The 18,110-nt window shown below is 49.1% G+C and overlaps 1 protein-coding gene across 1 annotated transcript in view; it reads left to right on the forward strand.

Annotated features, from left to right (window-relative positions):
• The window catches only part of FRAS1 (Fraser extracellular matrix complex subunit 1), a 105,746-nt gene that overhangs the window by 70,325 nt on the left and 17,311 nt on the right, over nucleotides 1-18,110 (forward strand). Inside the window, exons 27-45 of the mRNA XM_063158094.1 lie at nucleotides 277-361; nucleotides 2,031-2,345; nucleotides 4,619-4,772; nucleotides 6,495-6,673; nucleotides 7,527-7,643; nucleotides 9,440-9,554; nucleotides 9,990-10,127; nucleotides 10,311-10,343; nucleotides 11,329-11,460; nucleotides 11,726-11,851; nucleotides 12,223-12,470; nucleotides 13,652-13,800; nucleotides 14,010-14,163; nucleotides 15,272-15,407; nucleotides 15,691-15,887; nucleotides 16,222-16,375; nucleotides 16,695-16,958; nucleotides 17,067-17,255; nucleotides 17,682-17,801. Of these exons, the coding sequence (XP_063014164.1) occupies nucleotides 277-361; nucleotides 2,031-2,345; nucleotides 4,619-4,772; nucleotides 6,495-6,673; nucleotides 7,527-7,643; nucleotides 9,440-9,554; nucleotides 9,990-10,127; nucleotides 10,311-10,343; nucleotides 11,329-11,460; nucleotides 11,726-11,851; nucleotides 12,223-12,470; nucleotides 13,652-13,800; nucleotides 14,010-14,163; nucleotides 15,272-15,407; nucleotides 15,691-15,887; nucleotides 16,222-16,375; nucleotides 16,695-16,958; nucleotides 17,067-17,255; nucleotides 17,682-17,801 (3,005 nt within the window). The remainder of the gene's footprint in view (nucleotides 1-276; nucleotides 362-2,030; nucleotides 2,346-4,618; nucleotides 4,773-6,494; nucleotides 6,674-7,526; nucleotides 7,644-9,439; nucleotides 9,555-9,989; nucleotides 10,128-10,310; nucleotides 10,344-11,328; nucleotides 11,461-11,725; nucleotides 11,852-12,222; nucleotides 12,471-13,651; nucleotides 13,801-14,009; nucleotides 14,164-15,271; nucleotides 15,408-15,690; nucleotides 15,888-16,221; nucleotides 16,376-16,694; nucleotides 16,959-17,066; nucleotides 17,256-17,681; nucleotides 17,802-18,110) is intronic.

Consider the following 18,110-nt stretch of genomic DNA (forward strand, 5'->3'; position numbering starts at 1 on the left):
GCGCTTTATCTTGGGGATGCCATCTGATATTACTCAAAGGGAGATGAGGGTATATTATCACACAGCTAAAGGTGCTTTATTGTCTGTTGTGACTGTTGTGAATCTTCAGGAAAAAATACTATAAAAATGTAATTGAAGGAAACTTGAGCTAAAGCTTCTGTCACTGAGCCAGTCACTTCTGCTGAATATATAATGTGCTTATCATTGCTGAGTCCTAGAAGAGTACTTCATTAATTTATATTATCCTGTATTTTGCCTTGCTGGGGACCTGTTTAGGAAAGGACAGTTTTCCTTGAAGGTCAGTGACCAAGAGTCATTCTCCCACCTTGAGGTGATCAACATTCAAGCCTTCTCAACACAGGTAAGAAAGCATGGAAACAACCCCAAATTTGGTACCATTTGAAGCCCTGGTTTCTTGCAGGGGTAACAGAGAAGCTGGGCACAACTTGAGCAGGGGCTCAGATCAGGCAGGTTTGGCTCAGCTCTCCCTTAGGGCAGCAGCCAAGTGTTACATGGAGGAAAAGAACTTGGGGAATTGACTGGAGAGGTTGGCCTGTGCCATTTTGCCTGTGCAGGGAGTGGCAGCTGTGCAATCACAGAGCAATTATCAGTGAGGGCTGAGGAATCCCTACTGCTCCAGTCCTCCTCTGGATCTGCTGATGCTCCCATTCAGCCTCTTGCTGCAGGCCAATTGGGCCAGGATTGATCCTGACTGCAGGAGAGCTTTGACACTCTGTTCTGGGGCAGCTGGGAATTAAATCAGCGTGAGCTGAGCTAGTTAAAGTGTGTCTCTTAAACTTCTCACCACTTCTGAGCAAGGTGACGGTGCTGCCAAGTGTCTCCTGTGTTATTGTTATTTAAAGTCTGTGGACAATCTGTGGGTTTCACCCCAGGGAGGGTACAGGCACCTGAACAGGTTCCAGGTTTCCAGGGGGGGTTTGCAGCTTACACTGAGCTTTTTCCAGTGTGGAAAGCTCTATCAGGAGTTGTGGCTACTTGGCATACCCTTACAAATAGAGACCCTAAAGTGCAAAAGAGAATCTGCTACTCTTAAGGCCCATTTACATCCTAAGAGGGGCACCAAATGACTTGACAGAACTGTTCTAGTGCTGGCTCCTTCCTGCCTACAAGCCTGGCTCAGCCTCCACCCTCCCCATGGGTAATTTATATTCCATAGTAGCCATTCCCATAACTTCTGGAAATCTGAAGTGCTCTAGTTTGTCCTTTAGAATAAGACAAACTGTGGGTTTTGATCCCGCAGTGTTTATATTGATTCTGGCTGGTGCTGAGATCTTGGCTCAGCCTAATCTCTTGTTTGCCTCAGTAGGACGTTCACCTGAGTAAGAGCTGCAGTCACTGCCCCAGAATACATAAGTGAGGTTTAATGATAGGAATTCTGGCTGCTGATCCCTAATAACCCTGGGAAGCCGTGCACAGGTGAGGTGGCTCCCTGGTGGGTGTTCCCAGGGCTTTGCCTTTGTCTCTGTGGGAACGCTTCCTTCCCGAGGCAGTGCATTACCCATGGCAAATGGTGTTTATTGGGATCAATAGACACTGCAGATTGAAACTTTTCTTGATGACAAAGAACTGGAGAACTAATTTAAACCAGCAGAAATATGGCCTCTAGCAGGTTTTTGGTATAAGTTGAGTAAGGCAGTGGGGAGTGTTGGGAATGAAATAAATACTGATGATGAAGACACCCAGTTTTGCTGTCGTCTCAAAAGGCTCATGAGGATCACCTAGAGTCACATGCTTGCTATATAAATGTCCCAAGTTTTTGCCTCTCCTAAGCCAAATGTGGCATGAGAATCTTCTTTTAAAGGGACTAATTCGGTTTAAATGCTAAATATTCTTAGATCTGCCCACTGGGGGAAAAGGTGTGGAGAGCAATTCTCTGCTGCTAAGAAATAGGAGATTTCCAGGGATGAAGTGAGCTGATGTCCTTATCCCCAAACTTATAATTCCAGCCTTTGATCATGATCCAGCCTCCCAGGCTCAGCAGACACCTCAGAGCTGCTTTTGTGTTCCAGGCACCGTTCGTGTTCAGGAACGAGCCCCTCTTCGTCGGCAGGGGGCAAACTGGGACCATATCGGAGCTGGTGCTGGGCGTGGGGGACAGTGACAACCCTCAGGACGTGGTGCTGGTGGTCCTGGAGCCCCCAAGGCACGGCAGGCTGCTCGGGGCCCCTGGGGACCCTGCCACCTTGTCCCTGGGTGACCTGGCAGCAGGGCGGCTGCGCTACGCCCACGACGGCTCCGACAGCCAGCAGGACGCGGCTCTGCTGCAAGTGAGCGACGGGTACCACTTCCAGAACATCCTGCTCCTCATCAGGATTGCTCCCGAGGTATGTGCTGGCACATGAACCCTGGCAGGCACGCTGGGGGTCTGGAGGAGGGCCACTCTGACCCTGAGGTGTCACTAATCCTGAGTAACCAGCCGGAGGAGGTAGTGGGTTGAGTGGGTTTTGGAGGTTGCCTGAATTTTTGGTTTGCCACAGCTCCAGTTGTGCAGCTTTGCTGATTCAAAGTCCATAGTTACTTGATAAAAGGTAGTAAACTGTAATAAAGCAGAAGGAAAAAAGCTGAAGATTTGTTCATTCCTTCCTAATGTGAAAGAGTAGCAACAAGTAGAGCTGTCATTAGAGGTCATGGTTTGCAGTTTTTTATGTAGAGATCTGACACACTGTCTTGGAGTTCCCCACCTTGGAAGGAGCTAGGAGAAGATGACGTTGCCCCCCTTTGGCCCTCTCTGCTGTGTGAGATGTCTTTCACAGCAGCTTGGGCAGGACAATTTAAGGGAGCTTGGTGAGTGCTCCGTGTGGCGGTGGAGCTCTGCAAAAGGAGGCCCTGATCCCATTTGGACCCTGCAGGTTCCCCTAAAGCCATGGTAGTAATTAATGTTAATTAGTGCTGTGACTCTCACAGCAGCCTGGGGATGAAAAAGGGATTGTTTTCAAGACTGGTGCTGCTATTAGACTCCTGGAATAAGAGGAGCCCTGCCTGTGGTTTTCACCCAGACCGCTTCCATGGCCCTAAGGAGCCTGAACAGGATCACAAGGGCGGTGGAAATGCTTGGACACCACTCTGTGTTCTTTGTAACACCTTCTTTTCCCCACTGCTGATTTAGCAGCTTCCTGTAAATGCCAGTGAGGGTGAATAACTGAGAGTGGTTTCTTTTATTAACCTGTTTTGTGCTCCCTTGTCTCTCCTTATCATTCCACATTTCTCTGTGCAGCACTTGGCTACGGAGGGGAATGAGGGTGGTGACAGAGGTGAGAGCAGGGCAGCTTTTAGGGCTTTTCCCAGTCCCTTTGGTTGCTTATGGCTGCTTTTCCCATCCAGACCCTTTGCTGGAAGAGTTGCAGTTCCAAGGGACATGGAAGACTTTCTTTTCTGAGAGGCCAGGGGGAACACAGAAAAAAAAGGCAAAAGATGTTTATTTTAGGGGTACCCCGGACCTCTACAGATCCAGCTAAGGGAGGCCTCCAAGATATTTGCAAGGCAGCTGACCTTGCCCTGCCTGGAAGCAGGTAGATGAAAACACTTCTATATATAAAAAATATTTTTAAAATAGATTACCAAGCAAAAAGAGCTGTCTCATGAGTCTGTTCTTATTAACAAGCAGCATCGAAGCCATGTGGGAATGGTATCACAACGTGCTGGACAGGTTCGATGTGGCCAGTGAAGGAACATTCAGTTATTTAGTGACCTAAGAGCTGAAGGTTTCCATGTTTATAACAAACCCACAGTGTAAGTGCAGTACAAAATAAGTGGGTGCACAGCAGACATGCCAAAAAGGAGGTCAGGAATCATCCTGTAATGTGGTTCCTTTTCACAAACATCGTTTTAGCTTTCTCTCCTGTCTCTGTGGCAGATCCAGAAGAACAGAGCAGTGAGTCATTTATCAGTTTGGGGGCTGATTATGTGGAGTAGCAAGTGAGGAGGGAGGTGATCCCTTAGATGGAGCAGTCAGGATTTTGACTGATCACACAGTTCAAGGCGAACTGCAGCCACAGCCAGTTTCAAGGTGAATGTGCAGAAATCCATAAAGAAGTCACATTTACAGCAGCTGGGCTTATACAAAGGAACCATGGCATGGAAGAGGTCACAGGGATTTTGGTGACCTGTCCAACAAAGCAAATTAGAGCCAAAAAGCTGATATAATCCTTGAATGCCAGAGTAATGTTACTGAAATAAATGGAAACTGTAGTGAAACTATAATTGCAATCCAGTGTTGACATCCACATTTCAGGAAGTTTAAATTAATATTGGAAAAAAAAATTTAAAAGCCACAGGAATAGTTTGAAGGTGAGGAAACCCACAAAGTAACTAAAGACTTGGGTAGATGCTCAGAGAGAATGAACATGCTGGTAAAAGAAAAAAATATGGAGGGAGACTTGAATTTAGGGTGAGCAGCAGGAAATTAGGAATTAGAGGATGAGGTCAGTTCTACAGGCTGGGAATGGGGTCTGAGGGATACAGCAGAAGAATTCTTCAAGCAGACAACCAGGGTAGAATGCCTAAGAAATTCCAGAACTCTCCTTGATCCTCTCTCTTCCCTTGGAAGTGCCATTGCTGACGTTGTAATCAGTCTTTCCCTGCTGTCCCCTGCCTGCAGGGAGCCAGGAGCCCCCGGCTGGTGAGCAATTCCCTGGTGTGGGTGCCCCAGGGAGGAATGCTGCAGATCTCCAGGACAGTCCTGCATGCCGAGCTGCCCGGTGCCAGGGACTCTGACATCACCTACACCATCACTGAGGGGCAGCCCACACATGGTAAATGCCCTGCAGCCCTGCTGCCCCACAGCAGAGCCCTTCCAGGCTGTTATGTGCACGTTTGGGGGAATGTTTCCTTCAGATGGTGTGGTGGCTGAGTGTGCTGACCTCATCTTTTTCCACTCCTAATGGCTGTACAGAGGAACAAAGCACTTTTGCCCTTCCTGATCATCTGTGTTCCTCCAGTTGTGGTGGAATCCTGGCGTGTTTACAGCCCTGAGAGAGCAGAATGTTAGTGCCAAAATATAATCCTCCATGGTGAATGCCTGCCTTGAGAAGCACAGAGCAGTATCTGCCTCTGGAAACTGCTGAGCAGAAATTTACCTTGAAGAATTCCCTACATTCTGTGACATTTGATTTAATTTGGCCCAGAGGAAGGGGTTGCTGACCGAAACAGGATTTCTGGTGTTGTTTGGATCTGTAGATAATTCTTGTCTCCAGATTCCTTCTGAGAGGCTCTGAGCTCAGCTCTCAGAGGAGTGACTTTCACCAGAAACCCCATGCTTAGGGAGGATCTTCTGGGTACAGGGTAAGGAGGCTGTGGAAAGTTCTGGGATTTGTGACTGAGCCATAAATGGAGAAACATGGGATGAAAAAGACATGTCATGTGAAGGGAATTGAAGTATGGAAAGAAAAGAAAAATGCTTCTTTCTTTCTCAGCATCACTATTTTCTTCACAAAATCCATGTGTTCAAATAACATGTTTTGCATTTCTAAGAAATGATACTGCATATAATTTGCCTGGGAAAATTAGAGGATCCCTCTAGCAACATCCATGTGTTTTTTTTATTTTCTTTTGCTGGGAGGACAGGCTGGTTTCCATCAGCTGCCAGCACCTGATGGAAACAGAGATAATGAGAGTTTTGCAGTTTAGAAGAGAAGTAATTAATTTGTATTCCCCCTTTTGCTTTCTGCAGATGAAGGTCTGTCTTCCATTTTTTAATAAGCATTTACAGGAATACAGGAGTTTTTCCCTGAGGAGCTTGTCTCCTGCTGCCTAACCCTAACTAAAATTTATAATCCTGTATTTGTATCACCATAATTCTTGCTGCTGTGATTAATTGCAGTAATATAAGCAGGTTTGTAGCTGCAGAAAGAAGCAGCAGAAATCAATGATCCCCAAAATTTTATCTGAAATACTGTTTTGCAGAAAGGGAGGGAAAAAGTAAGAGAGAAATGTGGAAAATTGGTCCTGAATCCAGGAGGCCTTATCTGCTTAACTTAGTCTGTGAATAATGGGAAAGATATTCATACCTATAGAAAATATCTAATTTGATTTTTAGGTTTTTAGGGGAACTCTCATAAGCAAAACCATAATATCTGGAATGTAATTAGGGTACTGAAAAAGGAATTTTAGCCCAGAGTTTGATGATGGAATGGAAGTGTGATATTGCATCTTGCTGAACCACTTTTTTTTGTTGCTCCAACTTTTCAAGGGTGGTTTGAGGAAATGAAATGGGAGAGCTTACGATGGATGATTCACATAACAGTGTGATTAATTATCAATCAGCAGAATTATCAACCCGTTTAATGGAATTAATTAACAAGATTGCCCAATGTCACCGGGATGTCTCAATGACTGCTGATGGCTTCTGGGAGCCCTGCTGGCATTTCTGTCACTTGACCCTGCGTGGAAGAAAGCTCTGAGTGGGTGGGCATTTGCCTTGGCTGCTCCTTGGCTTGCTGCCTGTGTTCTCCCAAGCTCCTGCTTGCCTTTCTCAGGGGAAGTGGTGCTGCTGGTGCCCATGGCGGCGGACGGCCCGGCGGGCTCCTGGCAGCTCCTGCCCGATGGAAGAGCGGCCTCCCCCACCACCTCCTTCACCCAGCAGGACATCAGCGACGGCATCGTGTGGTACAGGCACTCGGGGGCTGAAGTGGAGAGTGACTCCTTCCAGTTCCAGGTATTCCTCGTCCTTTCCCTAGAAATACCACGTGGCAGCTCTCTGAGGTGACTCCACTCGTGTCCTGTGGAGTCAGGACACAGCGCCCTCTCATACAACCTAGAATATTGACACCGAGTGAAAAACATTCCAAGTGACTTTTTAAATATTGGTGAGCCCCAGAGTCACACAGCCCTTGGTTTCTAAGCTAATAATTTCATTTTGGCTTCAGAGTCCTCTGTCTTGCGTACAGGCCAAAAGGTAGAAATACTCACCAGCAGCTGGGAAACTGAAATAAATCTCCACTCCTCAGAGGTTTAAGAGCCATAAAATTGCTCAGACAGGCCCTTGCTGTTTGCTGGGAGGGTTTCACAGCCTGCCCTCAGTAAGCCTACGTGAACACTGGCACACAGTGTTTGTTACATCTGGTTTACAAGGCAGGAGCAATTACTGTAGCACCGCAGAGGCAATTAAGGTAATTTCGAAAGTAATTAACATAAGTGATAACAAGGAATTTGTGAGCGTCAGTGTTGAACAAGCTAATCTTTGGCTTAATTGCTGCATTCCTCTTAGAGATTATGCATTTTGCATGAGTTGAGTGTTTGGGTTCAGTATCTCAGTAGCAATAACTGCACAGAGAGCTCAGAAGGGAAGCTGGGAATACCTAGTCACATCAGGACACCATGGCACCCCTGTCCAAGTCCAAGCCTTGAACTTTGACTTGGGACATTTCATTGGTTTTAGGACAGAGCAGGTGCAGCAAATGGCTAAAATGACATTGTTCCTTTCATCAGAGCTTACATTTTTATGCATTTTCTAAAAATTAAGGCTTCAGGATCTTCACTTATCCATTCCTGTGGCCTTTTCTTCCCAGGTGTCCAGCTCTGCCAGTCCACAAGCCAGCCTGGAAAGCCACGTGTTCAACGTTGCTGTTCTGCCCCAGACACCCAAGGCCCCTCAGCTTTCCCTCGGCTCCTCTCTGCACATGGCTGTAAGTGACAGCACCACACATATGGCTGGAGTAGGAATGGGAAAAAAGCAGATTAGAAGAGTAACTGGGCTGGGGGATGCAGATAATATCCATGAAAAGCTGAAAAACTCAGTATTAAAAGTAATGAATGTACGGACTGGAAAGGAGAGGGGGAAAGAGAAGCAACATCAATGTTTTATGTAATTCTTACCCTTTCCTGAGAAGCCAGGAGGAATGGCAAGAGAGAAAAACTGTGGCTTAGACCATAATGAGTGGGGTTTGCTAGTAGTTCCACTGCAAACTTGATCCTACCTGCTGCTCTGGGAATGACTATTTGAATGAGAATGGTCTCTCTAAGCTGGTTCCTTCCCCAGCTGTGTTGTTTGGAAAGATGATCATAGAGTTTCAAGTCAGTTTTGTGGGCTTTCAGGCTGTGGTGCAAGCCTTCCCTGTGTGTCCCCACCACCTGTGGCTGTCCCTTCTACTTTTCCTGGCCTGCATGCCAGGCATGGGGCCAGGAAAGGCACAGGAAGCAATGGGAGAGGGATTAGTGGGAAGCCCATGGCACAACAGCCTTGTCAAGGTTTGAAATAGTGGCGACCTTTCCCGGGTGATAATGAAACATGGTCAGACTGCTACTTGGAGCCATTCATCTTCCTGCTCCTGACTTTTTGTTGTTGTCATTATTGACAGAATTGATGGGAGAGATGTGTGGCAGAGCCACACAGCACTGGGTTTTATAGCTAATTACTCCCCACAAAATTCAATAGGGCCATAAAACACCTTTTACCTCACCACCTACAAGTCCCACCTTTGGAAGAGACAAATAGACCTTGGAGGCAGCGAGGAAGAAACATAACCTTAAATCTTTCTGTCAGAAAATCTCACTTCCCTGCCCCAGTGTGATGGAGTCCTGTTCATTCATCTTCAGACTCCTTCAGAATGAGACTTCCAAAGCTGAGAGGAAAGCACAATACTGTGAGTCCTCCCATCCCTCTAGTCTTGACTTGGACTTGCTGCTGGGAAAAGTCCAGAGAAGTTGGATGACTCTTTTGTTAAACTAGACACAACATCTATATTGGTTTTTCTTCAGTCAAGTAAACCTCATTCCCCCATGTTGGTAACCTTTCATGTTCCAAAGCAGGTTATTTAAGTGCCCAAATCCTTAACTTAGCTTGTTCTCTCCCTGTTTTTGCTCAAGATTATGAAATGAGCTGGATGCTTTTCATACCCAGCTGAGCAGTTTAATTTGTTAATTCTGCAGAATTAAGGTTCATGAACATGTGGAAATTAACTGGTTTTGGGCATTTAAGTCTCTTCAAGTAGCACTGTAATTCCTTTAAGGCCCTGCCTGCCTTTGGTTCATGATAATCTTGTTATGGAAGGATGAGAGCAATTTTAGTCAGGTGTAAAATAAAAAGGAGAGCTTTGGTTCCTCTGTATTCCAATTGAATGGGCTGAGTAATTTTCAGTCATTTTCTTTTGAAAGAGAATGAAGTCCAGCCACATCAGACTACATGAGAAAACTACACAGACAATGAACTAAGTGTTCATCCAGGGGATTCTTGATCAAACTAGGTTTTCCTTTCTCTCTGTTTAATTACTGTAGGCCAAAAGAGAAACCTGGCCACCTGTGAGTGTGGAGGTTGTGCATCTGCAGGGGACAGGGGCTCAGGGTCAGGTTTCAGAACTGGGCCTTTACATCTCAAGACTGTCTTATATTTACTAGAGCAAAGCAAATTCTCTTTCAATGCATTTTTGGGTGAATCTTCCTCTGTCTCTGGCCTTGATGCTCATGGTCTGATGTGTTTATTGAGGTGCTGGAGGACCGTGTGACAGTGATTGAGCCCCATCACCTCTCCTTTGTAGACCCGGAGGTTCCCAGTGAGAAAATCCTGTACAACGTGACTGTGCCTCTCCTTCCTGGGCAAGGCAAGTGTACCTGCTGCATGCCACATTTTCTGAGCACATCTCCTCCTTCCCTCAGAGCATCACTCTGTGGAGGCACCTGTTAATCCATTTGGCCTCTTTCCTTGGCTTTTAAACACCTTGTTCCTTAACCCAGCTTCTTTAGGTATGTGCTGCAGGGTTCAGACAGTTTTTGCTGCTGTCTGAACAATACTGAATGTTGTGTCCCATGGCTTTCTGCTTCCCACCTCTCGAGTGAGAGGTTCTGTGAAGAAATGCCTCAGTGAGGAATCATTGCTTCATTTCTCTTGTCCTTAGAGCCCATCCTCCATGCAGTTGCATCCGTGTGACTTGTTCTGGAAGCGGTACAAAGAAGTACCCAAAGGGGAAAAAGCAAAGGAAGCTGTGGAATCAGGTACTTAACCCCTCCTGGTAATTCTGGTGTCTCTGCACCCACAGGTATTGTGGAGCACAGGGACAAGCCTCTGTCCCCAGCCAGGTTCTTCAGCCAGGCCGACATCAACCACGGAAGGATTGCTTATCGCCCGCCGGCCGCCGCCCCTCACCTCCGGGAGATGACGGCCTTCTCCTTCGCAGGTGAGCTCCCAGTGCTCCTGCAGGGCTGGCACAGCTGCACTGCTGCTGCTCCTCCCTGCTGAGGAAAGGCTCTGCCCAGTTCAACATCAGCACTTCAAATTACCCCCAGATCCTCCGAGTCCCCATCAAGGCGTGCTTTCCCGTCCTGACCACATCACTCTGTGCTTGTGTTTGTCCCGCCAGGTCTCCCGGAGTCCGTGAGCTTCCGGTTCACAGGTATGTCTGTTGCCAGGCTTGCAAGGGTCTTTCAGGGTGAGAGAGAGATGAGAGTCTTGATTCCATGATCAGAAGGCTGGATTTATTATTTTATGATATATATGTTACATTATGACTATGCTAATAGGAATAGAGAGAAAAGTCTCAGAAGCTTGCTATGCTAAGAATAGAATAGGAATGAATAAACAAAGGAGCTCTGATTCTGTCCCTGAGAGAGCTTGGCCTGTGATTGGCCTTAATTGTACACATCCAACATGGGCCAATCACAGGTGCACCTGTTGCATTCCACAGCAGCAGATAACCAGTGTTTACATTCTTCTTCTGGGGCCTCAGCTTCCCAGAAGGAAAAATCCTAAAGAAAGGATTTTTCACAAAAGATGTCTGTGACATATGTCAGCCGCTTTTTCTTTCCTGGCCACAGCAGTTTTCATCCTTCTTTTGCCCTTCCCATTGCCTGTTGCCCCTTGGCCTTTGCTCTGCTGCAGGCACACCTGTGGGCACTCAGTAGGAATTTCTAGAAATGCACGTGCCTGGGGAATATTAATTTGTCAGGTTCCCAGCAGTGCTTTACAGGAGCTGAGCTGCAGCTTGCTAGAGACATCTTTTTCCAGTGATTGCCTGGAATCAGTCCTAAAAGCCTGATTAATCCCCATTGTCCCCCAGTGTGAACAAGGAGTTTTACGCTCTCATTTTCTTTAATACAGCATAGAGACATTTCTGCAATTAAATTGCCACAGATAAGCTGCTTGCTTGTTTAACACATCCTTCTGTTTCCATGTGCTTTCTGGCTTCCACTAGCGAGGAGAAGTCCATGTTCTGAGTTAGGGGCAGAGAGAAATGCTCTTGGCCTGAGTGAAGCGTGTGTATGCTCACAGATAAAGGTGGGAGATGAGTCAGCCATGTGGAATGGTGTTTTTTGTACAGACAGGTGAATTTCCCAGGTGAAGGGTCCCTGCACTCAGGCATGGTTTCTGTCTGTGCCTAGTGTCTGGTGGGGACCACACGAGCCCGGAGATGGTGTTTGTCATCCACCTGCTCTCTGCTGAGCAGCAGCCTCCAGTCTTCCAGATCGCAGCTCCCTTCCTGGAGGTCAGCCAGGGGGGCAGAGCCACCATCGGTGAGTGGGGTGCATGGGGCACGGGCTGGGGCTCAGTTCTCTGCCAGGAGGCCCACCTTCATTTGCCCAGGGGTCACTTGAGAGCTAGTCTAGGAGAGAATTCCCTGACACAGCCTGAGCATCATCAGGGCACAAACTATTTCCATGGAACTTGTAGCTCTCAGGCTGGGGGAGCTCCAGAATTATTTACTTTTCTTGTACTGACTGAATTACAGGGTTTTTTTGGCTCCATTCACATCAGCTATGCTCTCTTTCCCTGGCACAGGGATCCAGTTGGCTGTAAGTGACACGGATACAGCTCCTGAGGGCCTTTTCTTTGAGCTGGTGAAACCTCCCCATCATGGCATCGTGCTCAAGTACAGCGCAGATGTGCAGGAGCTCATGAGAGCAGGTGAGTGGAGCAAGAGTTCCCCTCAGTGCAGGAGAGGGGTCAGCCTGGCTGGTTTATATGAGCAGGAGGAGACAGATGCACCTGGCAGATCAGGATGCATCCATAGGGAAGCCTTACCTAGCTGTGAGCTCAGGAAGCAGCTGGGAAGAAAAGGAGGGTTGGTGCTCTCCTTGAGAATCATGAGGAGTCGCTGGCACTGGGAAGGTCACAGCTTTTCCTCTTCCCTGCCAGCTCCTTAATGAACATCCTCATAACCCACAGCCCTGGCAGGGTGGGATGAAATGCCAGTTTAGTTCTTGATGAAGGTCATTTGAGTTGGATTCCTGCTCTGAGCAGGGTCTTTCTGACTCGCGTGTCTCCTCCCTGGGCAGGCGACACCTTCACCTACGAGGACGTCACCCGGAACGCTCTGCAGTACGTGCACGACGGCTCGGCAGCTGCAGAGGACAGCATGGAAATCTCTGTCACCGACGGTGTCACCACAGTCACCACAGTGCTGAGGGTGGACGTGTCCCAGCTGGACACCCACGGCCCCCAGCTGGCCCCGGGCTGCCTGTTGGCTGTCACCGTGGCCAGCAAAAGCTCTGTGACCCTGTCCCGACAGCACCTGGCTTACACGGTGGGTTTGCATCTGCTCCTAAGCCCAGGGAATGCTGCCAGGCTCCCTTTCCTTATCCCCCACACACCTCCCTGCTGTCAGCATGGATTCTGGATAGAGAGCTCAAGTTTTGGCTGCTGCCAAAGAGAGGATAACAGACTCTTTCATCCCACAGGGATTTAAGGTTATCCCCGTTTGACTGTACCAGAGGTGAACTGCCATGCTAAACATGAGAACCTAGTTAATCCCAGATTTTTCTGTCAAACAGTCTTGCTAGTAAAGCACGTGGATTTGCCAAGTGTTAATCCCTTGAAAACTTCAGCCTCCTCACCCACCTTTTTCTGGGCAGATCGGAAGGGGGAAGGAGTAAACAAGCCTAGGATGCTGCAGAGCTTGGTGGCTTGAGTTGGTCCCAGGGCTTGTGGGCTGTGCAAGAGTTATCCTGCTGGTGACATTCCCAAGAAAGCTCTGTACTCCTTGCAGATGATGTAGCACTCTCCTGAGGGAGGAGAGATCACAGTACAGATGCAAGGCGGGAGAGATCTGACCTGAGCTGAGAGAGGCTGGCTGTTAGAGAGATTATTGGGAATTTTTTTTTTTTTTTTTTTTTAAGGGATCTGAATAGTCTGAATACAAGTCTGGAATCTGTCCTGTCCTCCTCTTAAGGAGGAAGGCTGACTAGGGAGATGCTCATGTTTAATCTGAATAAGAGCAGAGATAGGGAAAAGAAGATTTCACTTCTGACCCATATGCTCAGGATGTGTTGATTTCTGCTCTGGGCCTTATTTTTCAATCACCTAACAAAACTCTTCTAAGAAAGATGATATCTGAGTTGTGATACCACAGTGTGGTTGTACCTAATGTGGTTGAAAAGACACAAAATCAGCTTTTAGTTCATTGTGAAGTACTTTGAAAATGAAAATACCAGGCTTATGTCTGGGATACTGTGTTAACGTGACACAAGGACATAGAGAAAGCCTTGCTGAGCTGAGAGAAAATGAAAATACATTTCATGGTATGCTTTGAAAATGTCAACCCTCCTGACTCTCATCAGTAGAGTTTCACTTAATATTCATCTGTGGGTATGACCCAACTAGGCAGGTATAAAACTATAAAACTTTTATTCTTCCTTCCATTTTTAGTGGGACACAGCAATGGCTAATTCTGCGCTGTTTTCATTTGGTTTGTTTCTTCATGCTTAGGACAACAACTCCCCTGACTCAGAGATCAGAATCCAGCTGATATCTCTGCCAGCCTATGGAACCCTCCTCAGGACATCAGGCTCCCACAACGAAGAGCTTTCCAAGGTTTACAATTTCACCATGGAAGACATCAACAGCCAGAGGATCAGGTAGCAAAGAACACTGTTCTCCCTCAAACCATACCAGTTAAAAGCTCACTGAGCTTTTCCCCAGGGATCTCTGGGCTACTTCAAAGAATTCAGGGAACGAAAGCGATGGAGGGTTGGGAACTGAGACACCACCTCTCTTCCAAGAGGATGGGATGGATGTGCCTGGGGGTCAATGAGGCTCCCTGACTCCCCATGTGCTCATCCCTCAGCTACTCCACCACGTTTGAGACCAGCAATCAGCCCGTGACTGACGTCTTCCACTTCTCAGTGCTGGATGCTGACAACAACAGGCTGGACAGACAGATGTTCACCGTCACCATCACCTCCGCCCCAGCGCTCATCGCCTTCGCTGACCACGTCACCGTGAGTGCCTGGGCACAGGGATGTGGCTCTGGGTGCCTGGGCACAGGGACATGGCTCTGGGTGCCTGGGGACAGGGACAGCCATGGCTCTGAGTGCCTGGGGACAGGGACATGGCTCTGAGTGCCTGGGGACAGGGATGTGGCTCTGGGTGCCTGGGGACAGGGACAGCCATGGCTCTGAGTGCCTGGGGACAGGGACATGGCTCTGAGTGCCTGGGGACAGGGATGTGGCTCTGGGTGCCTGGGCACAGGGACAGCCATGGCTCTGGGTGCCTGGGGACAGGGACGTGGCTCTGGGTGCCTGGGGACAGGGGCAGCCATGGCTCTGAGTGCCTGGGGACAGGGACAGCCATGGCTCTGGGTGCCTGGGGACCGGGATGTGGCTCTGAGTGCCTGGGGACAAGGACAGCCATGGCTCTGAGTGCCTGGGGGCAGGGACAGCCGTGGCTCAGATGGGAGCAGCTGAACAGTTTTTCTGGACTGAGGGGAAGTGACTGAATAAAGTGTAGTGTTACTTGTGCCCCCCAAAAGGTGGACAAAGCACTTGGAGGCTGGAGGAGGCTGACAGTCCATCTGCATCCCCAAACCTCATCTGTTTATATCTGTCCACTCAGGAGCTGCTTGTCCCTAGGGTGTCTTCTTGATATCAGTGGAACAAGTCACATTTAGCCCTACTCAATATTTCATCCCTAATTTCACCAGTGTATGCGTAAGAGACTCTTCAAGTCTGAGGACACCTGGTGCTTTGGGCTGACACAGATCATTTCACACTCCTTATCAAGGCCTTTGGAAGTCATCTCCCTCCTTTCCAGCTGTGCATTCCCCCTCCCTTGCCTTCAAAAGGCTCTCCACAACAAGAACTGCAGGTCTTGCCTTCCAGGAGGTCACCATGACACTGACAGTTCCCTTCCTGTCCTGTCCAGGCTCCTCTTGGATGCCAGATGGGCTTTGTTCTTCCCATCCCACGTCACCTCACCTCACCTCCCTGCTGAATTCCTGATTAACAGACCCAGGGGAGGGTGGGACAGTGCTCCAGTGCCCGGGCAAGCCTCTCCCAGGGAGGCAGCCTTGTTCAGTAAGGATTTGTGTTGTCTGCTGTTGCTTCCCAGGTGGATGAGGGGGGCAGAGTCCCGCTGCTGGCTCATCACCACTTGACTGCTGACTATGACACTGCTGCCAAGGAGGACCTGAGGGTCACCATGGTCACTCTGCCTGTGTATGGCTGCATCGAGAACACCAGGACAGGTAAAACTGCTGGGCACTCCCTTCTTTCCTCCTCTGGGCTCCTAACAGGATGACATCTGTCATATCCCATGAAGGGGATGGCTTGTGCTGCAACAAAAACTGCAGCTTCCCCAGGGCCCACTCTAATACAGCAGATGTTTTCTCCCTCAAAGGCCACTAGGTGTGGGAAGCCAAGCTGTAGAAGGGAGCATCCCTTCCTCTGCAACCTTCACAATGTGCTGGGTCTCTGTTCAGTTTATCAGCCATTTGAGCATCTTTTCACCAGCGATATTCTGGTTTGCAGGAGAGAGCTTTGGCCCACAGAGTGAGTCTGTGGGGAGCACAGGTGTGTCCTTTTCTCTTCATGATGTCCTGGAGAAGAGCATTTACTACTTCCAGAGCGTCCATGAGAGCATTGAGCCCACAAGTGACGCTTTCAGCTTCTATGTGAGTGATAGCTTCAGCCAGTCAGAGGTGCAGAGCATCAACATCACAATCCAGGTATGCCAGCTGCCAGAGCCCTCTCCTTTCACACAAACTCTTTTTCAAGGCTTTACTCCTTCCTTTTTAGTATGTGGGAAGGGGAATTAAAGGGAGATTCCTTCCTCTAGCACAGGCACATAATTTACCTATGATGCCCAGGGACAGTTGTGCATTGTAGCCTCTTCCCCAGGGCTTACTGCTCTGGTGTCTCCTCCATCTTGGAAGCAGCCGTGGTGCTGGATAGGTTTGGAGGGACTGGTGATGCCAGCTCCAGTTCTGTCATTTGGGAGCTTGTGTTTCAGTCAGGTGGGCCTTTCCCTGTGCTCATGTTCCTTTTCCTGGCTGTGTGCAGCGGCAGAATGACGAACCCCCCAGGATGGTGCTGGAGCCTGTCCGGGTGCAGGAGAGCTCGGCCGTGGTCGTGACCAACGCCTCCCTCAGCCTGCAGGACTTGGACACGCAGAGCAGCGAGCTGGTCATCGTGGTCAGCCAGAGCCCTGAGCATGGTACGTCCTGACAGGCTGGGGCTGAGAGACAGGGAGTCTGTCTGTCTGTCCGTGTGTCTGTAAGAGCCCCTGCTGCAAAAGGGAAGCCTGGCATGTGGGAAAAAGCACAATCTGGACCCAGGACTATGCTTGAGGAGAGCCCTGTTCTTGGCGGGCTGTCCCTGCTCTTTGCCAGGGAGCACAGGGGTGGTTCAGCTGTTTCCCTGGGGATTCCCTGCTGGCAGGTGCCTGTCCCTGCAGTGCCCAGGGCAGGCAGGGTGCCAGGTGAGGGCGGGCTCTGTCCCCAGCGGGCTGTGCTGAGCCCTGTGTGGTTTGGCAGGCCAGCTGCGTAGAAGGCAGAGCGCGGCGGAGGCGCCGGAGCAGGGCCAGCCGCTGTCCCGGGGCTCCTCCTTCACCTACCAGGATGTCCTGGAGCGGCTGATCGTGTACACCCGGAGTGGGGCCGCCGCACCCACCGACGGCTTCGGCTTCTCCCTCAGCGACGGGCTCCACACGCAGGCAGGGAGGCTGGAGTTCTCCATGGAGCTGCCCAGGACGCTGCCACCCACGGTGGCTGTCAGCAGGGACCTGCAGCTGCCAGCTGGTATGGGGACAGGTGTGAGAGTGGCATTGCTGGGCGCTGCTGTCGCTTGGCCGGGCTGCCTGAGGCTGCCTCTGAAGCTGATTGTGGGTTTTGCTCTCTCTGGTGCAGGCTCTGCAGCTCGGCTCACGGCTCAGCACCTGAAAGCAGCAGCTGGACATTCAGAGGACACGGCCATCAGATTTGTCCTGAGAAGGGACCCCAGCAGGGGCCAGCTGCAGCTGACCACAGCTGATAGCCCAGTCCAGATCTCTGCCAAAGGACCCCTCAGAAGTTTCACCCAGGCTGATATAAACAAAGGTGAGAGTGCTGGATTTTAGGTAGTCACAGCAAGTATATCAACCAAGCCTGGTTTAAGGTAGTCCTGTGAGGAGCAGGGAGTTGGACCTGATGATCTTTATGGGTCCCTTCCAGTTTCAGATATTCCATCACTCTGTCATCTTTATGAGAGGGGAGTGATGAGCTGAAGTAGGGAAGGGAGAGGGAAAGAAGTAAGCTCAGGTTGTTAAGTTAGAGCAGAACCATGTATCATTAAATATATGTTAAAATGTCTCTCTCTCAGCAGAAGAAAGAGAATAAAGAGAGAAAAAAAATGTTGAAACCCAAATCCAGGAGCCCTGTCAAGCCCCAGGTGCCTCAGCTGATGGTGCCAGCCTGCTTCTAAAGTAAGGATTAAAAGCTGCAGCCTGTACTAAAGCATCTCTTTTCTGCTCTCCCTCTCCCCAGGGCACGTGGTGTACAGCCATGGCAAAGGGGATCCCGGCGGAAACTTCCCCTTCACCTTTGATGTGATGGATGCAGATGGCAACAAGTTGATGGACCAGGTTTTCCACATCCATGTAATAGGTAAAAAGTTCTGCTGAAGTTGTGTTTTCTTTGCTGCAGAGCTTGAGCCTGCCCACAGATTCCCATCCCACATGTACTGCAAGGCAAAATGTAATTTTTGAGCTGTGATTTTGATGAGCTGTCAATTCCAAGGCCTTTGAAGTGAGGGGCACGGGGAGATTTTGCAGATGCAAGGGTTCAGTCTTTGGCTTCTGACAAACTCACTGAAAAGGTAGAAAAATTCCCCTTAATGCCTTCATGCTGTTTAGATAGTCTTTAGGACATGATAATGTTACCATCCCTGATAAATGGGATGGCCCCAAGTTCCTG

Source organism: Melospiza melodia, chromosome 5, assembly GCF_035770615.1.
Source record: "Melospiza melodia melodia isolate bMelMel2 chromosome 5, bMelMel2.pri, whole genome shotgun sequence".
In the NCBI taxonomy this organism is placed as follows: domain Eukaryota; kingdom Metazoa; phylum Chordata; class Aves; order Passeriformes; family Passerellidae; genus Melospiza; species Melospiza melodia.